Raw genomic sequence first — 20,343 nt, 5'->3', positions numbered from 1 at the left:
CTCCCTGACCACCATGTCCTTGCAATGTGCAGGCTGGAGGAGCTGAACTGAGGTGAAAGGTGCTTTTCGTGATGGGCAGCCTGTGCTGCAGAGACAATCCTGACACCTGAGAGTGCTGAACTGATAGCAGCAGGGGAAGAGAAATGGAAAGAGGGAATTAGGAAGAGCAGGTGCAACAGCAGTAAAAATGCCCTGCAGGAGTGTAGTGCAGGGCTGGATTGCAGAAGGAAAGAGGCCAATAGTCCAAGTGCTCCTTGTTTTGCAGTGTTTGATTTATCTATAGGCTATACCCAGTATTTAAACCAAGAGAAACAGTAGGCTTCTTCAGAACAATGTGTTTTTAAAGCAAAACCATGACACTCCAGATATTCCTCGCTATGAAAGACAGGAACAAGAGAGTGACTGTCATGTAGGACACAAGAGGCAAAGACTATAGAAGAGTCTTATTTTCAGAACAGTAGGACACACCACATGGCAAAAGGATTTCTGAAGACATCAAGTGCAGAAAAAAAACTCCTATCATGAAGTAGATTTTTAAAAGTTTTGGTTTTGGACTTGGTGCTCTAAAGTAGCAGCAGGAAACCCCTGAAAGATATTACACATTATATCCACTGGGTGGGATGCAGGATGGGAATAATACAAGAACAGCAAGGTACTTCCACTGCTTTGCTGAGAACTCTGTTTGACTTTATTCAAACTTAGGTAATATTTTAGTCTTGTGTATAACTCATATGCTAACAGTTGTGATTTTCCACTAATTTTGACTGATGCACACTGGTATCCCTGGTGTAATAGTGTTCTCAGAAAAAACACTGCTAAAGAGACAGTATTTTCAAGAAAGTTTCTGCAGAAACTGTGCCTTCTGGCTAAGTAGCAAGGGGATTGGGGAAAAAAAAAGGCAATTGACATTGTTTAGGGGAAAAATATAGTTCTAACTGAAGTAACCTACAGAACCAGTCTCCTGCTTTACAGAGACCTCAGATCTGGCTATACTAGGTGAAAGTAACCAGAAAACAGGGCCTGTACAATTAAAGAGTAAGGGTATGGGATTCTAGGTAGGCAAGCCAGAAGTACCTTAGGCAGCATTCACTATTTTTGTACATATCCAAATTTAGGAAAATTCCAACTGAAGGCAAGGTGTTTCATATCCACAAATTGTGTCAGGCACATACTTCTCCATTCTACTGAGTTTCAAATACCTCTCTAAATCTTCCATTGCTTTCTTGACCCTCCGTGATAGTAGTTTTTTTCCTTGTGACGCAGCTCTTGCCACCTCTTTTTGATGTCCAGACATTTTTCCACTTAAAACAATGAGAATTCAAAGCCTAGAATTTGTCATATGATCTATCCTGAAAGAAAAAAAAAAGAGGGAGTTGACAAGTTGAGAGGCTAGGATCTTTTTTTCAGACTTGTCTGAATAAAGAATATATCCATGCAGACTCAATCTACTGCATAAATCTATCAGTGGTTTCAAAATGTATTCTCAACTGAGTAGTAAAAATGGTTTCTATTAGTAAAGAGCCACTTAATCTTCTTCAGAGTTTTGTGTTATCCTGTGACTCACCAAACCTAGGTGGAATTCAGGCAAAATTGACAGGTATTGAATTTGCAGGTGATGTATATTAGCATTTAAATTTAAAAGAATCAAAATCAGCTTCACACAAGAATCCCTCATGCACTGGTGTTTAATATGCATATATGATTTGCACATGGTGAGTTTAAAATCAGCCATGATAGCTGTAAACCAAAGATAAGGCCCATGAGGGAAGTGAGAATATAATGGCCCAAAACATAAGTGCATGAAGCTGGAGTTGTTTAGCCTGGAGAAGAGGAGGCTCAGGGGAGACCTTATTGTTCTCTACAACTACCTGAAAGGAGGTTGTAGCCAGGTGGGGGTTGGTCTCTTCTCCCGGGCAACCAGTGACAGAACAAGAAGACACAGCTTCAAACTGCACCAGGACAGGTTTAGGCTGGATGTTAGAAAAAAATCTGCACAAAAAGAGTGATTGGCCATTGGAATGGGCCGCCCAGGGAGGTGGTGGAGTCACTGTCACTGGAAGTGTTTAAAAAAAGACTGGCTGAGGCACTTAGTTCCATGGTTTAGTTGATTAGATGGTGTTAGGTAATAGGTTGGACTTGGTCTTGAAGGTCTTTTCCGACCTGGCTAATTCTGTCTATGTGGAGGACATTCAACTCATGTTTACATAAAAGAGTTGATTTGTGTGTGTCTGGCTCATGCTAGGCTGCAGTACAGAGCAGTTCCTCATCATCGGTTGGCTTTGCCACCTTGGGACAAAATTACTTCTGTTGTTGGTTTCTAACGGTCCAGCTATCTGTAGATCTACCTTGATATTTAATCCAAAATCAACATTGTGCCCTTAATGATGCTTGAGACCATGAAAGAAGAGAGACATTTGGTTGTGTTAGTACCATGCAAGTGCTTGAAGGTCTTTTGGTTTATGCATATCACTTCTTGCAGGTAGCAGGCACAGGGCTCCAACATGTCCCTGGGCAGGGTCAGAAGCTGCTTTGGGTTTGTTTCTCAAGCTTTATCCTTAAAGTATATGACTTCTAGCCAGCGATATTGATACCAAAGAGACAGTGCTCTCTTCATCATCAGGTTTTTGTAATAGAGTATTTGTCTTCACAGGCAGAAGCACAGCTTCTGAGTACAGCAGTGTCCAGATGCACTGATTTATCTAGGTTATGTACAGTAATCTATGTAAAAAATCCATGTCTGAAAAATTTCTAAACATTCACAGTCATGCTAGTGAAGAAGTTCATGGCACTGTAAAGCAAGTGAAAAAAGAGATTCCTCAGCATAAAATGCAGTAAGAGAGAAAGACTGTGGGAAGGAAAATCCTGCTACCAATTGTCTTTTATTTGAAATCTGCTGTTTGCATCAGTCACAACATAAGGCTGAGGAATATTTTACAAACATACTTTGGGTGCTGGTGTGATTCTGTGCCCCTGTTTTCCCTCCTTAGAAATCCAAAATATCAACATATGAGAAGATGTGGGCGTTCATGAGCAGCAGGCAGCAGACAGCGCTGGTGAAGAACAATGATGAAGGAATTCAGCGTGTGCTTACGACGGACTATGCACTGTTAATGGAGTCAACCAGCATAGAGTATGTGACTCAGAGAAACTGCAATCTCACCCAGATTGGGGGGCTAATTGATTCGAAAGGGTACGGCGTGGGAACCCCTATCGGTAAGATGCTTTCCAGCACGGGTGTTGTGAAGCACACTCAGCGTTGTCTCCCTCAGAAGTTTAGATGATAGCCATTTGAATCACATCCTAGTCTTTTAGAAACCCTTCTGTGTGGAACAGAGCATAGGCAAAACATCTACTCTTGCCCTGCTCATCTGCACACAGTTTCTGCAAGCAAGGGGAAATAGAGCAGTGCTGGCTACATCTGCAGAAAAAGGTCGAGTGACCAGCTTTCCTTCAGGAGCATCCATTCATACCAAACTGGGTATGCTGTGTACTAATCACTCTGAAATGAAGTTTGTGCTGAATTTTGTACTGAAATCCATACTGAAATTTTTACTGAAATTCAGCTAAGTTTGAGAAATCAGGCAGTGTCTCTGGGAAGATGGAAGTGGGCAGGATAAATGTTATGTCCAGCATATGCATCCCAAAGAAAGATGCATGGAAGGAGATAAATTTATCATTTATAGAATGTCCTCAGAGCAACACGTAAGAATAGTGAGAAGCAATTGCAAGGGTTTGCATATGTACAAGTGATTTCAGTGTGTTGAGCTAAGCAGAGTCTTAAGACTCCCAGTCTCTGTGAACTCTTTCTAGCAGACCCTTTCCTTTTTTAGCATATCCAGTGCACTTTTCAAGAGTTTTCAGAGGAACAGAAAGTGCCTGAGTTTTCTGTGCTGCGTTCTTGTGAATAATTGGTAACTGGGCAGCCAGATCTTTTTCCTGCATAAAGTACTTCTTCACACTGCTCATACATGCATTTGCAACACCACACTCAGTTAGTAGCTATGCAGTTTTACTGTCTTCAGGGGAGTTATTCAAGGCAATATCAGTTTACACAGATTTGGTCCATCAGTTGCTTGGTAGACCAGACATAAATAAGGGAGAAACAGCACTGCACTTTGAACTGTGATTCTTTATGCTACTGAGTACCACAGACAGATTGTCATATAGATAACTCTTTAACTATATTTTTCTGCTGGCTGGGTGAGAACAGTCTTCTTACCCTGAGGAAAATAATACAAAAGCTAAAATCCCAAATAAAGACAATTGTATGGCTAGAGATTCATTGCTGTTATAAAGCTGCCACACTTTAAACCAAGAACAAAGAAGGAATAATTGGAACAGATGGTAAGCCTCAGAAAGACTGCATCCATTGGAAATACAGCTGTGAAATATATTTATGACATGTTTCTTATAGGATAAATTTGTCTTGGTTTTGTTTTTTTTCTTAAGGACAACCAGCAAAATTCAGGGGAATAGATATCTCTAAGCACTATCAGACATCTTAAATTCTTAAATGACTGATTTCATTTGAAAAAAGATACACCATGAAGATTCTTCCACTATTCAGATGGGTTGATCTCTTCTCCCAGGCAACCAGCAATAGAACAAGGGGACACAGTCTCAAGTTGTGCTGGGGAAGTTCTTCCCAGAGAGAGTGATTGGCATTGGAATGGGCTGCCCAGGGAGGTGGTGGAGGCACTGCTCCTGGAGGTGTTCAAGAAAAGACTGGATGAGGGATTTAGTGCCATGGTCTAGATGACTGGATAGGGCTGGGAGATAGGTTGGACTGGATGATCTTGGAGGTCTCTTCCAACCTGGCTGATTCTATGATTCTATGACTCCATTGTTTTTTGTATAGCATTCAAGACTATTAAGTGCAGAAGCTATATGGAGAAAGAAAGTACAGCTGCAACCCTTAATATCAAAGTTTGTTCAAGTCTTAACTGGTCTGCATTAACTCCTTCAGGAGGTGCACAAGCAGGGTTTACAGCAGCAGAAGTACACCTTTCACTCCAAAATTTCCAGTGAATAGGCAGATTATCTTCACTAGTTCCCAAAGAGACAGGAAGGAGAATTTACAGAAGATCTGCGAATCCAGGAAAAGTAGTCTTTTACCAGAGCATCTTCTGCAAATAAACCCCAGCAGATACAGGCTGTCTTCCTACTTTGTGCTGAGTTAGGATAAAGATTAAGTGCATCAACAAACATCTCCATTTATGTTTGTTATGGAGCTGATGGATCAGAGAGAGTAGAGCTTTCACCGAATTCTTGGCAAAGACCATTACTAATGAAAAATCTGCAGCAACAGTTGGTGCTGATTTTAATGCATGCTGGAAGTACTGCTGCAGCAAAGGCACCTCTAGGCAAAACCTGTGCAAAATGTTGTGCTGGAAGGAAGCCAGTTGAGGAAAGCAACATTATTATAGATGTCAGGGCAGGTATTAATTTGAGTATCAGCACCAGTGCTGACGTGAGTGATTTTAACACTAAAGCTATTACCAGTTACTTGGGAGTCTGCTAAGAAAGTGGATAGCTGCATTTCTTGGCCTAAGAGGTAGGTTGTTAATAGCTCAGAGGCCATAAAGTGTATGCTGAATATTCAAAGAGGTGTTGAGATGGATTTGTGTGCAGTTTTAGTGCTCCCCAATAAAACGTCATGAATCCAGCACTCCAAGTGCACTTGATAAACTTTAAAAGAATGCATAGAAATATAGATGGACCTGTTACCCTCCAGATGAATTGTGATAATCCTGCTGGCAGCATAAACATCACATGAAAGAATAAACATCCCCACAGATCCTGCATTGTGACTCAGGCTGCTGCACTTTACCTAACAGCTATGTCTTTTCAGATAAGGCAAAATAGATTAGTCCTAAAAGACTCCAGCTATCAGGATGACAAACCTCTCCTAAGGCAGAAACAATTCTGCTCTTTCTTCTGAGAGTGGCACTGCTGTTTTCAGCAGTAATAATTCACTTCTCTGTGCAAAGACAATGTTTCTATTTTGTTTTCTATTGTGCTTATTTTGGGTTCTTTAACAGCATGCATAGAAACCATCTATTCTTACAGCAAGTGTACTCTCCTTTCAAAGCTGGCTACCTCGAGTAGTGCTGCTGATTGCTGGCTTCCCAGATGGACTTTGTATAAGCTGACACATGTCTCTTGGCAGCTGTGGTCACAGCATGTCTTAGTGCTGGCAGTAAGATACACTGAAAAATAGCTAAGTGTTGGCACAACAAATGAAAAACTGGAATGTTTGTTCACATTGATTCTCTTCAGACAATGCTGTGGGCTAAAGAAAATGGAAAGCAGAGAGGGACCTTGCATTCAAGGTGCAATTATTTTTAATAATGTCCTGCATGACAATACAAGATACAAAACTGAAGCTGTGAGGCCAGATTTCCAAGACACATGAAGGCACAAAAGTGGTACCTAGTGAGATTTTTCTGGGGTGTCCACATCTACATGTGCCACACCAACACTGAAATTCTGATACACATTCTGCCTTACAAGTTTGTTTATCGTGATCAGATTGAGAATTGTGAGTCCTTTAATTTGCAGCAAAATGTGACTTTTGGTGAAATTGCTTCTGAAGAAAATAGTCTTACTAATAACCTACAGGAGATGAGAGGACAGATGGTAGTTAGCTACGTGGAAAAAGTACTAGTGGTGTTATTTCAGCCCAGACACTCAATGCTTCCAACTGTGGGAAGCCCAACACGGCAGGATTTGAGGATGGATATATAGTTTTAGATCCAAAGAGCACTTCTTGCAACCCTCTCTGGTGTGCTATTATAAAATCCTTGCCCTATAAAGAAAAACCTCTCTCATAATGCCAAAACTAACTTCCGCTTGCCTGTTGTAATTAATAACAGGATTTCTGTTAATGTAGTTGAGAACTTCTAGTAACACAGGTGAAGATAATTGCTAGCAATTGTCTTTAACTAGGCAGCACAGTGCTCCAGAAGCAGGTCCTGTAGGGCTACAGAGTTTTGTTTCTGCAACAGCATAAGTTAACTGGAAGTACTTACAGGCAGCACAGATTTTGGAAGATTGAAAGGCAGAGCAGAGTGCATGAGAGGAAAATCTAAACAGATTGAAGCACCCAACATGACTCCACTATTTATCAGGTACTGTACACACCCATTAATGCTGCTAAGCCTGAAGACACATCATTTAGCAAGCTGTTGGCTGGCAAATAAAAAACAAGGAATTGTTCCTATCTTCAGCTTGCAGTGCCAAAATTGTGGCAAGTCATGGTGAAAAAGACTTGGCTGCCTTGTGTTCTTATAAGCTGTAAGGTAACTGAAGTGGAGTTGTGGTCTCACTCAGATGTAATTGAGACAAGAAGGTATCTGACTGGCTGTGGGCTTTTCTTAGCTACTTATTTTACATGCAGTAGGGAAAATAGACAGATGTGGAAGTAAATAGAAGAGATGCAAAGCAGGAAGTCTCAAAGGATGCTCAAAGCAATATTCAAACATGATATGGAGGAATTACTTAGCAAGAAAACCCACAGACAAGGCTTAAATAAACCTCAGTAGTAGATCCTAGAAATTATAATGAGTTATCAAACAAATAATTGCACCAAAGGAGCCTTGTGCTTTTCAGTCCCCAGGCCAGACACCAACAGACCCACAAAGATGATTAAGGTAATGTAACATCCCTCTTACGAGGAGAGACAGAGGAGCTGGGGGTCTTTAACTCGGAGAAGAGGAGACTGAGAGGTGACCTCATTAATGTTTATAAATATGTAAAAGGTGAGTGCCAGGAGGATGGAGCCAGGCTCTTCCTGGTGATGCCTAATGACAGGACAAGGGGCAGTGGGTGGAATTTGAGGCATAGGAAGTTCCATATTAACATGAGGAAGAATTTTTTTTGCTGTGAGGGTGACAGAACACTGGAACAGGCTGCCCAGTGGAGTTCTGGTGTCTCCCTCTCTGGAGGTGTTCAAAACCCACCTGGATGTGTTCCTGTGTGATGTGGTATAGGTTATCCTGCTCTGGCAGGAGGGTTGGACTAGATCATCTTTTGAGGTCCCTTCCAGCCCCTGATATTCTGTGATTCTGTGATATAGTCCTCTTCCCCACTGCAGTCAAAGAGAAGCCATGCCTTTCTAGCTGGAATAATCAATCTTGATTAATCAATCTTTTACTTCAGGCAGCAGCAGCTTGTTCCCTACCTTCCTTCACTTTGCACTTCATCAGCTCTGATGGATCTTGCTCTTACTTTGCAGGGTCTCCTTACAGAGACAAGATCACCATCGCCATTCTCCAGCTCCAGGAGGAGGGAAAGCTACACATGATGAAGGAAAAGTGGTGGCGAGGAAACGGCTGCCCCGAGGAGGACAGCAAAGAAGCCAGCGCTCTTGGGGTGGAGAATATTGGGGGCATCTTCATAGTGCTCGCTGCAGGGCTTGTTCTTTCCGTCTTTGTAGCCATTGGTGAATTTATATATAAATCTAGGAAAAACAGTGATATTGAGCAGGTGAGTCATCCATTTCCAGCTTGCCTGTGCTTCTGGAAGGCTGAGGTTTGTGGATGTGGCGGTGGCTGCATTATACATGTCTTTGCTGGAGTGCAGATTTTGTATTGCAGAACTCTCACAATGCATTTCTGGCACTAAAGACAAATCATTTATTAATAAGGACAGGGAAGTACCTCACCCATGGTCCAATTAGCGTAAAACAAGAGCAATTAATTTCTCGAAGACTTTCTGATTGATCTTTAAGATTTTAAGTATAAATTACACTGAAAGGAATAAAACACGACTGGATTTTTTTTTCTTACATGGCATTAGCATCAGCCCTTTGAATAACAACAGGAATGTTCTTTCAAATCCTGAAGTGTATTTTTCTCTTGCTCTAGAAAGCATTTATTTCACAGCCAAGGGTTGGCACACTGCACTGAAACATACACTTCAAAACAGGGAGATCTACTGAAAGGTGATGGATGCCTCAGTAAAGAATATGGAGCTAAAGAAATTCTGGTTAAAGCTCCACTGGAGTGTAATGAGCAATTTAAAAGGGCAGTTGGAAAACAAAATAAATGCTACATATAAATCATGCCTTGAGTATTACAGCAGTTTGTGCAATAGAATCAATCCTTAAAACAGAGTGTAAACAGCCATTTCCCAAACCAACAGCCACTGCAAAAGAAACAAGGCATGAGCAGCAACTTGGAGTCCATTCTTGAAGTTGTCTGCCAACTCTTTTTGTCTGGCTGCCTTCCCTGGTACAGGTTTGGTTCTGGCTATGTCCTAGACCCTGGGTGGCTCAACAGCTGTAGTTGTCCTGATCCTCTTCACTTAAACAGGACTTAGTGTAGGGATGGCCACATTGTACTACAGCATCTCTATGCAATCATCAAGACATAGGCTCATGTCACCTAACTTCAGGTTTCTAGACTTAAACTATCTAGTTCCAAGTGAGTAGTTTAAACTTACTTTGCACTTTTAGATAGGAAAGGCAGGAGCTTTTCCATGGGCAGTTCAGCTTCTTCATTCAAGGTGTAATCCTGCAAGAAGGATGGCAGAAATGCCAGAAATTATGATTGAGGAAAATAGCACTAATGAAGGCAGCAGGATTGAGTGTGACGAGAAAGAACATTTTGAACCCAAGTTCAGAGGCACATTTCCACATGTGCCTGAGCAAGTCTGCTTTAAAGGCAACAGTGATGTCTCCATGCAACAGATGCAGTTGATGTGGAGCAAGGCATATTAATGCAAGGCATATTAGTCAAAGTGTCCCTGTTTTTTAATATATCTGAGTTAAAGGATGAATGTATTTTGCACCTATGGGATCTTTTTGATTAGTACTTAAATCCCATAGAATGGTTTTAGTGTAAAATGCATGAAGAATGCAACAATATCTTTGGTTCATTCAAGTCTTAGGAGGTCTCTCTTTCAAATATGTTTGGGAGAACAACTTCATGTAATTAAAATGTTTAGTATAAATGCTAATATGGTACAGAATACCCTCTAAACTCAGAGTCAGGGGAAGGCAATGCATTCCTGAAGTCATAGTTAAAGTAGATCTAAAACTTTACATCATAAGAAAGTCTTAATTTACTTAGCAATGTGCTGGATGAATAGCATAATATTCAGAGATGCAGGCACCATTTCTAAACGTAGTATGGTTCCACAGCAATATGTTCCTTGCTATGGGCAGTCTCTTCATAATTACGATCTTTAAGTGAGTTCATGTAGCCTCCTACTTCTTTTCCAAAAGTAATGTTACAGAAAGTGGAATATCAGCTATTCCAGTGTGACTTTCTCATTTCTCTCTGTTGTATTTCTATTCTGGTGCAATAAGATGCTTAGTTGGAAAGTGCTGTGTTGTGCATATTATCGCTTAGCTAATTGAAAGCATGAGTCAAATGCAATCTATGACTTTTCTTTTTCCTTAAATAGGATCTCTTTTGCTTTATATAGCTTTTGAGTCTCATTCTCATATTTGCTTTTAATTTTGCTTCTTTCATTTATTTATTTTCTCCATTTTTCTTTTCTTGCATGCAAGGCCTTTTGTTTCTTTTATGGACTACAATGTAAGCAAACTCATCCTTCCAACTCCACCTCTGGCACCACCTTATCTACGGAGTTAGACTGTGGCAAGTTAATCCGGGAGGAGCGAGGGATTCGAACACAGCCCTCAATTCACACTGTATAGTCAGGAAAGCAAAAAGGTGTGTTCAATGGAAAGCATTAAGCACTGCACATAATGGCAAAGCTTGCACTCACCAACACATAGTTAATGACTTCAAAGCACCTCTTGCTTCAGCAGGAGGTAAGCTTATCAAACACAAGTTGTCCAAGTCCTGGGAATGTGAGCAGTTTAAATGCATATCACAGAAAATAATTATACCTACAGTGAAGAGTGAGTGCAACAGCCTGTAGCAGGTTGTAAAAATTACCACAGTCTTTATGTACAATTGTCATCTTATCATTTCATGGAGTAATTCACCTTCTTCAGGTAAGAAAAAGTATTTACCTCTTTTTCATCTCCCACTGCATCTGAATAAATTAATGGAAAATATTATACTTGGTCTCTGCCAAAGCATTCAGCAAGTGGGCCAGGCAGTTCTTTATAAACCTCAGAAAATAACCTGCAGGATTCTATTAACTTTCTGAACCCCTATTATAAATGGGCAGAGACTTTTAGCTGGCATTTGTTACTCCCACTGTCAATGTCTGATGAATTTAAAATCCATTTAAAATGCATTAACTAAAGACTCCAAGTAACTATCATAGCACAAACTCATAGCTATCGGTTACATTTGTGCCATGTAATCATTAACACTTGAGAACATCTTTAACAAAAGCACTCTAAGGCATCCCAGTATATACCATTCACAAGATAATTCCTTTGGCTGGCTTGAACAATTTATGACGTTCACTATTTTCAGGCTTTGCAACATGGAACACTCCTTTATGGCAAGATCAGGATATCAACTTAAACCAGACAGTAAAGTCTTGGCAATGCTTCGCATACTGAAATGCACAAGGAAACTTTTGTGTATTAGATTGATACTTGGATTGTTTCATGCCCTGGATGGATAACAGTTTGATTTCTTGTAGTCCTCAACTAGTCTGGGGACTGACAGGGCAGGAAACAATGGACTGTAGCTGTTGTTGCCACCAAAAACATACGACAGCAATTTGAGACACACAAAAATTACAGAAATGCTAGCTCCTAAGATGTCATGGGCCGTGACAAACAACCACATTTTCAAAATCTGATTAACTTCTATCTGGTTTTCCTTATATTCCATCTTACCACCAATTTCACCAATTCATTTCCCACCCCTTGCACCTACTTGACGTTTTTTTGCCTGCTGCAGTTCCTCCTCGTCAGACGAGTTAATGATCTGTTCTATTGAGGGGCCATTTGTGGACTCTGCTGCAATTAGAAAACTTGTTCAAGTGGATGCCTTCACACTCAGTTGCTGAAGTGCTGCAGTGAATCTCTGCTCTTTTCTTGAATTGGTTCTCTCATACGTGGTTCCTGAGAAAAGTCAGAGCATACAGTGACTTGGGTTTTCTTTCTATTTGTGGTACAATTCTTGGTCAGCATTATTTATGCTGGCAGTAAGCTTAAGTACTTTCTGTGCTTATAGCTCAGTTATACCAACCCTCTGCCATGTACATGAATATTTGTGCTTCATTCCAGACACTGCAAGAGATTGTCTTGCTCAAAATGGCATTTTAACTTGTTTGAATAGGGCTTTGAAAGCTTTGGGTTTTCATAAAATGAACCTTCTTACCAGAAAAAGCCTGAATTACATCTTCTGTATTCCCAACTTAAGAAAACACTTTTGTTTGCAGTTTCCCAGTAGAAGAGGCTTAAAACTAATTAAATTCAGATTCTTTCAACTATCAGAGGAGAAAGAAAATTCCTAATATGATTATCTCCATCTTTGCTCTGCACAAGACATGCTCTGGGTTGCAGCTGCAACCAATTTTCTGATAGTTTTTTTAGATGAATTGAATAATTCAGAAATGCTCTGTTACTTTTGGGGTAAACGTTTTCATACCTGTCAATGAAAGAGTTGCATTGTTAATAACAGTCATCATGTCCCTGTGTCTAGCAGTCCCACAAACAAGAAAAGACTGGATGAGGCACTTAGTGCCAGGGTCTAGTTGACTGAATAGGGCTGAGTGCTAGGCTGGACTGGATGATCTTGGAGGTCTCTTCCAACCTAGCTGATTCTATGATTCTCACACGTTTCAGCTTGCTTCTGGGAATCACAAAGCAGCTCCTTTTCCTAACAGAGCTTAATACCTAGCTACAAAAAGGGTTGTTAAAAAAGCCTTACTTGCTCCTTAGCATCTATGCCAGCAGCTGGGGCAGTAAAGAGGTGGCATGCCACTTGAGTACTAATGAAACTATGTTTTCAAAGGCATTTTTCGCAAGCTTTTTGTGGCACCAGAAAGAGGCAGGTACCTTCAAGTTAGCAGTGGGGCTTGGAGAGGGTACAGCCCATAGCATCTCTCATGGAGTGCATGACACCTGGGAGGAATCCTGCATAGACATAACAAGCTTCAAAAAGAGTTAAAGCATTCAAAGATTTTCCATTTATCAGCACTCTAAGCTTCTATGACTGTTTGCTTTGAAATCCAGCCACAGAAAAAAGAATACTCTGTTCACAGTTACAGATCACCATTGTATCTTCCTTACTTGTAGCCTTGCAACTGCATCCACAACCCAAGAAGCAACCTGGATACTTTCTAAAGTGTGCGTCAGCACAGGCACCTTGCTGTGCAATCAGCACAGAGCCAGCAACTCTGCCTGTGATGGATGAGCTGCAACAGACTCCATCACTTCTGGCACTGCAGTACCAATAGAGCATAGCCAGAGCTATCTGGGAAGAAAAATAACTATGAGCATAACCTTGTGTCATTTTATATTAATTTTTGGTTTTCTATTGCCCAATATATTGAAATTAATAAATGTTTGCAAAAAAAAGGAGCCACCTACCAACGAGAGCAAAGGGGCTGTAAATAAACTAGTCCCAGGCCAAACCTGGTGGTTTATTTAACTGGGGTCATATTTTAGTTAGAGGCAGTTTCTCCCTTCATCAAACAATCTGCAAATCAATTAGGCCAAGAGGATGGCAAAAGGAAAAAACAAAAGAAGAGTGAGAGCAACAAAAGCAGTGCAGTCACCATTGCAGAGAGTAAGGAGGAGAGTGGATTAATAACACACCTGCACAGCAAAACCACCTTCTCCAACCGGATTGGTATTTCCTCAAAGTATGTACTGCCACACTGTCTGGTGCTCGTGCCATCTTCCTAGGATCAAAGCCTTGGAGCTTCATATCTCTATCTCTTTGTAAACAAAGGGGGAAGAGAAGCTGCAGCAGGAAAAAAAATCTATCTCAGTAAGGTTCTTGCAAATGGGAAGTTTTTGTGAAATTATCAGGTCAGAAAATTCACCATCTTTTATGAGCATCAGCTTGAGTCCCTCTCTTTTCAGCCCACAACCCCTCCACCCAGTGTAACCGTGGCCATCTGTACCTTTGTAGAGCAGTCCTATTTGTGTTTAGATAGCCAAACTATCAAGTCGTTTTTCTGGGTGTGGGTTTTCTTTTTTTTTTCTTGTAAATAGATAACTAAGGAGCAGTTTATGTAATCGAGGAAGAGTTAAAATAATCCATATATTATTTGTCATACTGTTTTGACAATCAATTTCCATAGACTCTGACAGTTTAAAAGACTTAATTTAGTCATCTCCTCATGCAATTATCCATCAGTGACAGAATATTCAAACAGATTCTTAAATGTGCATCAACAGAAGCTTTCTCACTAGGAGAGACCAGTTTGAATATTCTTCCTTTGGTGCACCAGGCACAAACCACTTTTCTTTCAGCAGAAGACATATGCCAGTGTCCCAGATATGGATCCTTCACAGCCACAAGGGCACTACAGATGTCTGTACTTTTCCTCTGTGCCTGACTTGATCAGGTGTTCTTCCAGAAAAAATCTGGCCCACATCCTTAGTTCTCAGTTCTCCAACATGATGGTCTCAGTTTGGGTTTTGATTGGGTTTTTTTGTTTGTTCTGGTTTTGTTTGTTTTTACAATCTGTTAGTAAAATGCTATTGAAAAATGTTGGCCCCAGTGGCAGCCCAGCATAATGAACAGCAGATCAATAAATCCTGATTACAGATTCTTTCATTTTAGTCTTGTTTCTACTTTACATGACTTTAAAAATTCTGAATCTGTAATTACCCTAAAGCTTTACACAGTCTTCTATATGGGAGTGTAAGGAAGGATTTTCGAGCTTCACGACTAAGCTTTAATAGCCTGCTAAAATGATCAAAGGGCAAAGAGAAAGAGTCTCACATCACAATGAGAGCGAAATCTGTTCTGTATTTAAAGGATGGCATTTCCTTTTAGCCTCACATGCCAAGCCCTACAGCATTTTGACACCACTGGAATGAGAAAGTTAAGCTGAAAAAAAAAAAAAAGTGAAATGTTAAACTTATTACTCTGTTGTTAAATGTATTGCTTTGTGCCTACTCTGCGCTCTTCCTGGACAAGACCTCAAAAGTGGACTTAACAGCATGTAAAAAAATAGCTTTTTAAAGAAACTCTTTCAGTCTGGCTGTCCAAAAATGAGACTAAAAGATCAGTATATTAACCTTTTAAATGGAATTTTAATGCCACCATCCCCTTTTTAAAGGCTACTGTAATTATGCTGAAGCTATGGTGCTGTTCAGAGGACTGACCTGGGAGTCCTTGCTGAATATGTTCCCTGTCTGTGATTTTCCTGTAAATCCTACAGCACTTTGGCTCAGTTTGTACTCGCTCTGTACCACTGCTTTCTGCTGCTTGAAAAGTTCAGGGCAATTCCAGTTTTCAGACATCTGTTCGGTTTCCTAATTGCTTGGAGATAAACAGGATTTTGAGCTGTGCTTCCTGGGGCTCAAAAGAAAGTTCACATGTAGGTGTCCTTCTGAATGATTAAACAAACCTCTGAAAGTTCAAAGTATCAGCTGAGATTGCTCTTTCAGACTATCTGAAGCTCTGTGTGAAGGCAGAAGGGCAGAGAAAGTTCTGTCTCTCACAGGTTTTTAGTGCTCTTTGTCATCTCCAACTGTTTTTCTCAAATGCACTAAGATCTAAGACACAGGAATATGCACAAAATTTGTGAGAGTCATAGTCACCTCTATAATCATTGGAATGTCTTTGAAGGATAAGTCTTAAATCTACATTTAATTCATTGCTTCATGTTAACAAAACTCATGTCAATGGTTGTAACTAAGCATGACTGTAAAAGTGAAACTGCTTTTACAAAGCCAGGCGCTGGACCTGCCACATGTAAGCCAGAGGAAACTGCCACTGTAAGCCCTTCTCTCATCCCTTGCTCAAGGCCCTGTCTCTGTAGGGTGGCCATGTCCATTCTCGGGTGTGCTGAGTGAGTGAGTGTGTGTGTGCACAGGATGAGATGTGCAGGATGATACACATTTAAAATACAGGTACACACTGATGTCTGGAGCTCCTCGGCAGATCTAGAGTTACACACATAGGAGCATTTATAGTGGAGAGGTGGAAGCTCAGTGTGTAGGAGTCACTTCTCTGGGATCTCTTAGTAAACAATTTGCTCTGGATCCATCTCACCTCATACTGCCTTTTGCATTTGAAAATATTCTTCTATGAGGAAAGCTTGAAGTTTCTCCTTCTCAAATAATATATCTGGTTTTACTTTTTTTCAGCTCTATATGACTGAGTTCAGTGTTGGATTAGTACTGGTTGAGAGCTGAACATTGCTTACCTTGCATTGGTGGTGTGATGGTTTGGGTGCTCCCCACCACCCCACACTTTGGAAATCACCCAGGCTAGACTCAGCTGGCTCTGGAAATTTGAATGAAGCTTATTAGTTACATCTTAGCTCAATATACAAGCAGATATTTACAGTATATACAGTTATAGACAGAAATAGACAAGGTAAAAGGTAGTACAGAAACACGACACCCCTCCCAGAAACCTGAGTGCCCAGGAGGGGCTCCCAACTGCCCCTCCACCTTCTCCCCACCCCTCTCAACCTTGCCCCAGTCCCAAGGAAGAATGGAGGTTCAGCCAAGGGGTTAGGAAGCAAAGTGGATTAATCAGAGAGACGGCAGGCTAGAGAGAAGTGCAGCTCAGGCAATGCCTCAAGAAGAAGTGCCTTATCTGTGTTTGGATTCTTGTTCTTGTACCTTTCAGCAAGCCTATGAGTGAAGTAGACATCAGCACTGTTTCACAGCCTGTGATCTAATCCTTCTCACCAAAACATACTAGCTAGCTTCAAACTAGCACAGGTGTCACTATAGAAGGGACTTTATATTGTGTGCTGTTGCTGTCATTTCACAAGAACTGTAGTTTTAACCTGGTCAGTTCTGCAGTTCTTGAAAGGTTTTGGTAGGAAGGATTTATTCAAGTTGATGAGAGTTAGGGTGGTTAAAGCTTCATTTCACACTGCTACCATCACTTCAGTTTTATATAAAGAATCAATTCATGTACATCTGCATGGATTTCCCTCTCCCCCCCTTTTTCATTGCCAGATACTTCCACTTAAAGCCTCTTTGTGTTTTTTGTTTGGTTGGTTTGGTTTTGTTTAACATGCAATTATTTCAGCTGTAGATTTTAAAGGATGCTTCCACTTACCCAAAAGGTCTTTGCTAATGTCGTATTGTGGGAAGAAAAAAGCTTTCTGCTTTCTTTCTAAACTGTTCAGTTACGATTTTCTTGTGGTAATTTTCTCTTTTCTTTAAGACACAATATTTGAAAAAGATTCTTTCCAAAGAAACAAGAGGACTGAGTACTGTGTTGTATTTCAGAAGGGCCTGCTAATTTTGTAAGGGGAAAACAACTAAACCACAAAGGAATCTTCAAAAAGAGTGTTCTTTGTTTTCTCTAGTATACCTATTTATGTGGACAAGTTCCATGTTTGTTTTAAGGTCTTTTAAATCTAGCTATGGAAAAAAAGTTTTATAATATGAAAAGGGTAAAGTTTTGTGATCTGAATCCACGAAAACATCACAAGCATGTCTGTGTAGAATTTCAGAGACATTCATAATCAGCTTTAGTTAAGCTGAAGTTAAATTAAGTTTATGATTTATACAGACTCTCCTATTATACCTTGGAGGCTTATTCAAAGCTGGCAGAACTCAGAAAAGAAGCTTTTTTGAGCTCGCCAGTAACAGTCCTTGCTTCTAAATTTGTGCAAAGGGCATGGTTGAACTCTGCTGTCGGTAAGAAGTGTTTAATGTCATTTCCATCTTCCACCAGTGTCTTTCTTTCAATGCGATAATGGAGGAGCTTGGAATTTCACTCAAACATCAGAAGAAGTTAAAGAAAAGGTCGAGAACTAAGGGGAAATCCTCCTTCACAAGTATCCTTACTTGTCACCAGAGGCGGACACTGAGGAAAGAAACCATAGCATGAGCAAGAGAGATCCCTGTAGAGGAAATATCAGGAAGAGATGAAAACCAGAACAAAACAGAAACATCGATGCCTACAAGTTGATTGTGGTGGGATTTCTGAAATATAAACACCTACCTTGTTCTTCAGAAATACTCTGTGGTTTCTTTTTTTTTTAATCTAGTACAACAGTTGAAATGCTCACATAGACTGATGTACTACTAATCATCTGGGGAGTGTCTCACTCTTTCTTTGGAGATGGATTTGTATGCTCACCTGTTTTGCATCTCTCTTCCCCTTCCCACGCATTGCTGTATGTGCTTTCTAAATAAATAAACAAACAAGAGACTGGGTTCTTTTTTCCAGGAGTCTGGGAGTGATATTTTTTTTTGTCCTGTTGAAGAAAAGATTGCACATGTTTATAAACCAGGATCCAGATAACTAGAGGGGAAAAAAATCATACCATTAACTCATAAACAGTTACTACAAAAATATATTAAATGCAAAGGTATCCAACAATGAGTTATTTGTGTTTTCTCTGATATGGTAAGGAACACTTTTCAGGTCCTTTCCTATGAGAAACTTCTCTTTCTTTCTCTTTTCTCTTTTTATTTTCTTTTGAAGTACAGTTATTAAGTAATGGCATGGCTGTAGGTGTTCAAAAAGAAAAGCAAAACACAAGGAATGTAACAGTCAGTAAACAGAGGAAAGCAGCACTGATGTTATCAAACTGCCATATTCTACAGCTCCTGATACCAATAAAACAATTCCTGACTTCAAAATTACAATATCTCAGAAATTAGAGCCAAGATTATCCAATTTATAATAGATCTTTACCACAAAGTTAACAGCATCTGACAGAAACACAGCCAATGATTAGGAACTGAAATTTTTTCTTGCAACTACTGGGGGCACTAGCAAAATGTTTTAACAATGAAGTCTTTTTTGTGAAGAGCCTCTGATTGGAGAACAGTGATGCATTATAGTAGCAGATCTCCCTCCTGTCCCCTGAAGCTGCACCTTTATATTGCAGTAAGGTGGAGCACATTTATATTTTTTGCTATGATGTTTCTGTGATTAATTCAGTTGTTCCTGGGGCTTCTGTTGGTGCCAGATGGTTAGCTCTGAGCATAGCTGGAAGGAAGCAAGTGAAATGTGGGCACACCCACACTTCAAGGGACAAGGACAGGGGTAGGAAATGGATGCCTCATCACACCCAGTGGCTGGAAGCTGTAGCATTGCTTTGCTACACACCCAATTAGATATGTAGACCTAGTCTGTTCAGGGCTATCCCACCACTATGACTACCTCTAATGCTAAAGTAGGGATGAAAAAATGGAACCAGAAAACTGGAGCCACTGATTGCTTTTCTGCACAGTACTGGGTGAGCCTGAGTTGCATCTGAGAAGCAGTATTTGCTTCACCTGTGACAATGTTCTTCACCAAGGTGCTTCAGTGAAGTGTTGAGTTTTATTGTCCTTCATGTATTCCCTCAGGGAACTTAGTGCTTACAAATGATCACTTTCCCCTTGTTTCCATGGCCATTTCCTTTGCAAAAGGAGGAAGTAAGGTGAAAGCCTTTGAGTGAAGAAATCTGTCTTCCACCCTCACCTCACTCCATTGGTCTGAACTTTTACATTACTCTGCATGACAAGGTCAATCTGCAATGAACACTATTCCTTACAAAAGTTATACTTCAAAAGCTGTATATTTTGATACTGTTATAGACTGGAAGACCCCTCTGCTTATTTAGCCTTTCCACAGGCAGCCAGGTTTTCTAAAGCTCTTGCTCTTACCACTGCTTCCTGCAAGGGTCTCTGTAATTACTCTATATCCTACTGAAAACCTAGTGCCAAAACCTCAGTCTGCTTTTCCACCTGTACTGAATTATTTTCTTGAGTCTTGAAGGTTGTGCTGCTGCTCACACACCTTGTGGGGACATCTCTTTGCCTGAACTGGGTAAGATGGGTGAGCCCTCCATGATACAGGCAATGGCAATTTCAGCCTGAGACGAGGGCCATTGCCATGTATAATTGCACATTTTTATGGAGGAGATATTTTGACCAAACTGGGTATCCAGTTTGCCAAGGTTGGTTTGTCCTCAGCCACACTGATTGCCTGAACCAGCTTGGTAGCACCTGAAAGTTAACAGAGGTACTCACAAATAGCCATTCATAATGGAGACCCAGATGCTGGACACACCCCTGTAGAAGTTCCTTGTTTTTACAGTGAGGTTCTGAGAGTTAACAGGACCATTAACAGTGCTTTTGGCTACTATATAGTGTATGTCATTTAGCCTGCTGCCCTACTGCTTGTGAAAATGGCATGAGGACAGGATCAATGACTTATTAAAGACTCCTTTCCTTACCCACAGTGTTTATTCAGATGTTAAGGAAGAAAATTAATCAAATTAATAATCTGATCTGAATCTAGTTTTGACAGA

The 20,343-nt window shown here is 40.5% G+C and overlaps 1 protein-coding gene across 4 annotated transcripts in view; it reads left to right on the top strand.

The window, feature by feature from the left end:
* GRIK1 (glutamate ionotropic receptor kainate type subunit 1) overlaps positions 1 to 18,268 on the top strand; it is a 162,673-nt gene extending 144,405 nt beyond the window's left edge. For 2 of the 4 annotated variants that reach the window (XM_064152391.1, XM_064152394.1), the window contains 4 exons: positions 2,988 to 3,213; positions 8,237 to 8,487; positions 10,517 to 10,682; positions 17,769 to 17,857. In XM_064152391.1, the coding sequence (XP_064008461.1) occupies positions 2,988 to 3,213; positions 8,237 to 8,487; positions 10,517 to 10,666 (627 nt within the window). In that variant the 3' untranslated portion in view covers positions 10,667 to 10,682; positions 17,769 to 17,857. Of the gene's footprint in view, positions 1 to 2,987; positions 3,214 to 8,236; positions 8,488 to 10,516; positions 10,683 to 17,768 lie in introns of all 4 variants that reach the window. The other 2 variants (XM_064152392.1, XM_064152390.1) reach the window with 1 other exon arrangement.
* The last annotated feature ends 2,075 nt before the right edge of the window (positions 18,269 to 20,343 follow it).

Source organism: Pogoniulus pusillus, chromosome 12, assembly GCF_015220805.1.
Source record: "Pogoniulus pusillus isolate bPogPus1 chromosome 12, bPogPus1.pri, whole genome shotgun sequence".
NCBI classification, from domain to species: Eukaryota; Metazoa; Chordata; class Aves; order Piciformes; family Lybiidae; genus Pogoniulus; species Pogoniulus pusillus.
The sequence above is the reverse complement of the archived record's forward strand: the minus strand, read 5'-3'. Positions and strand labels throughout refer to the sequence as shown.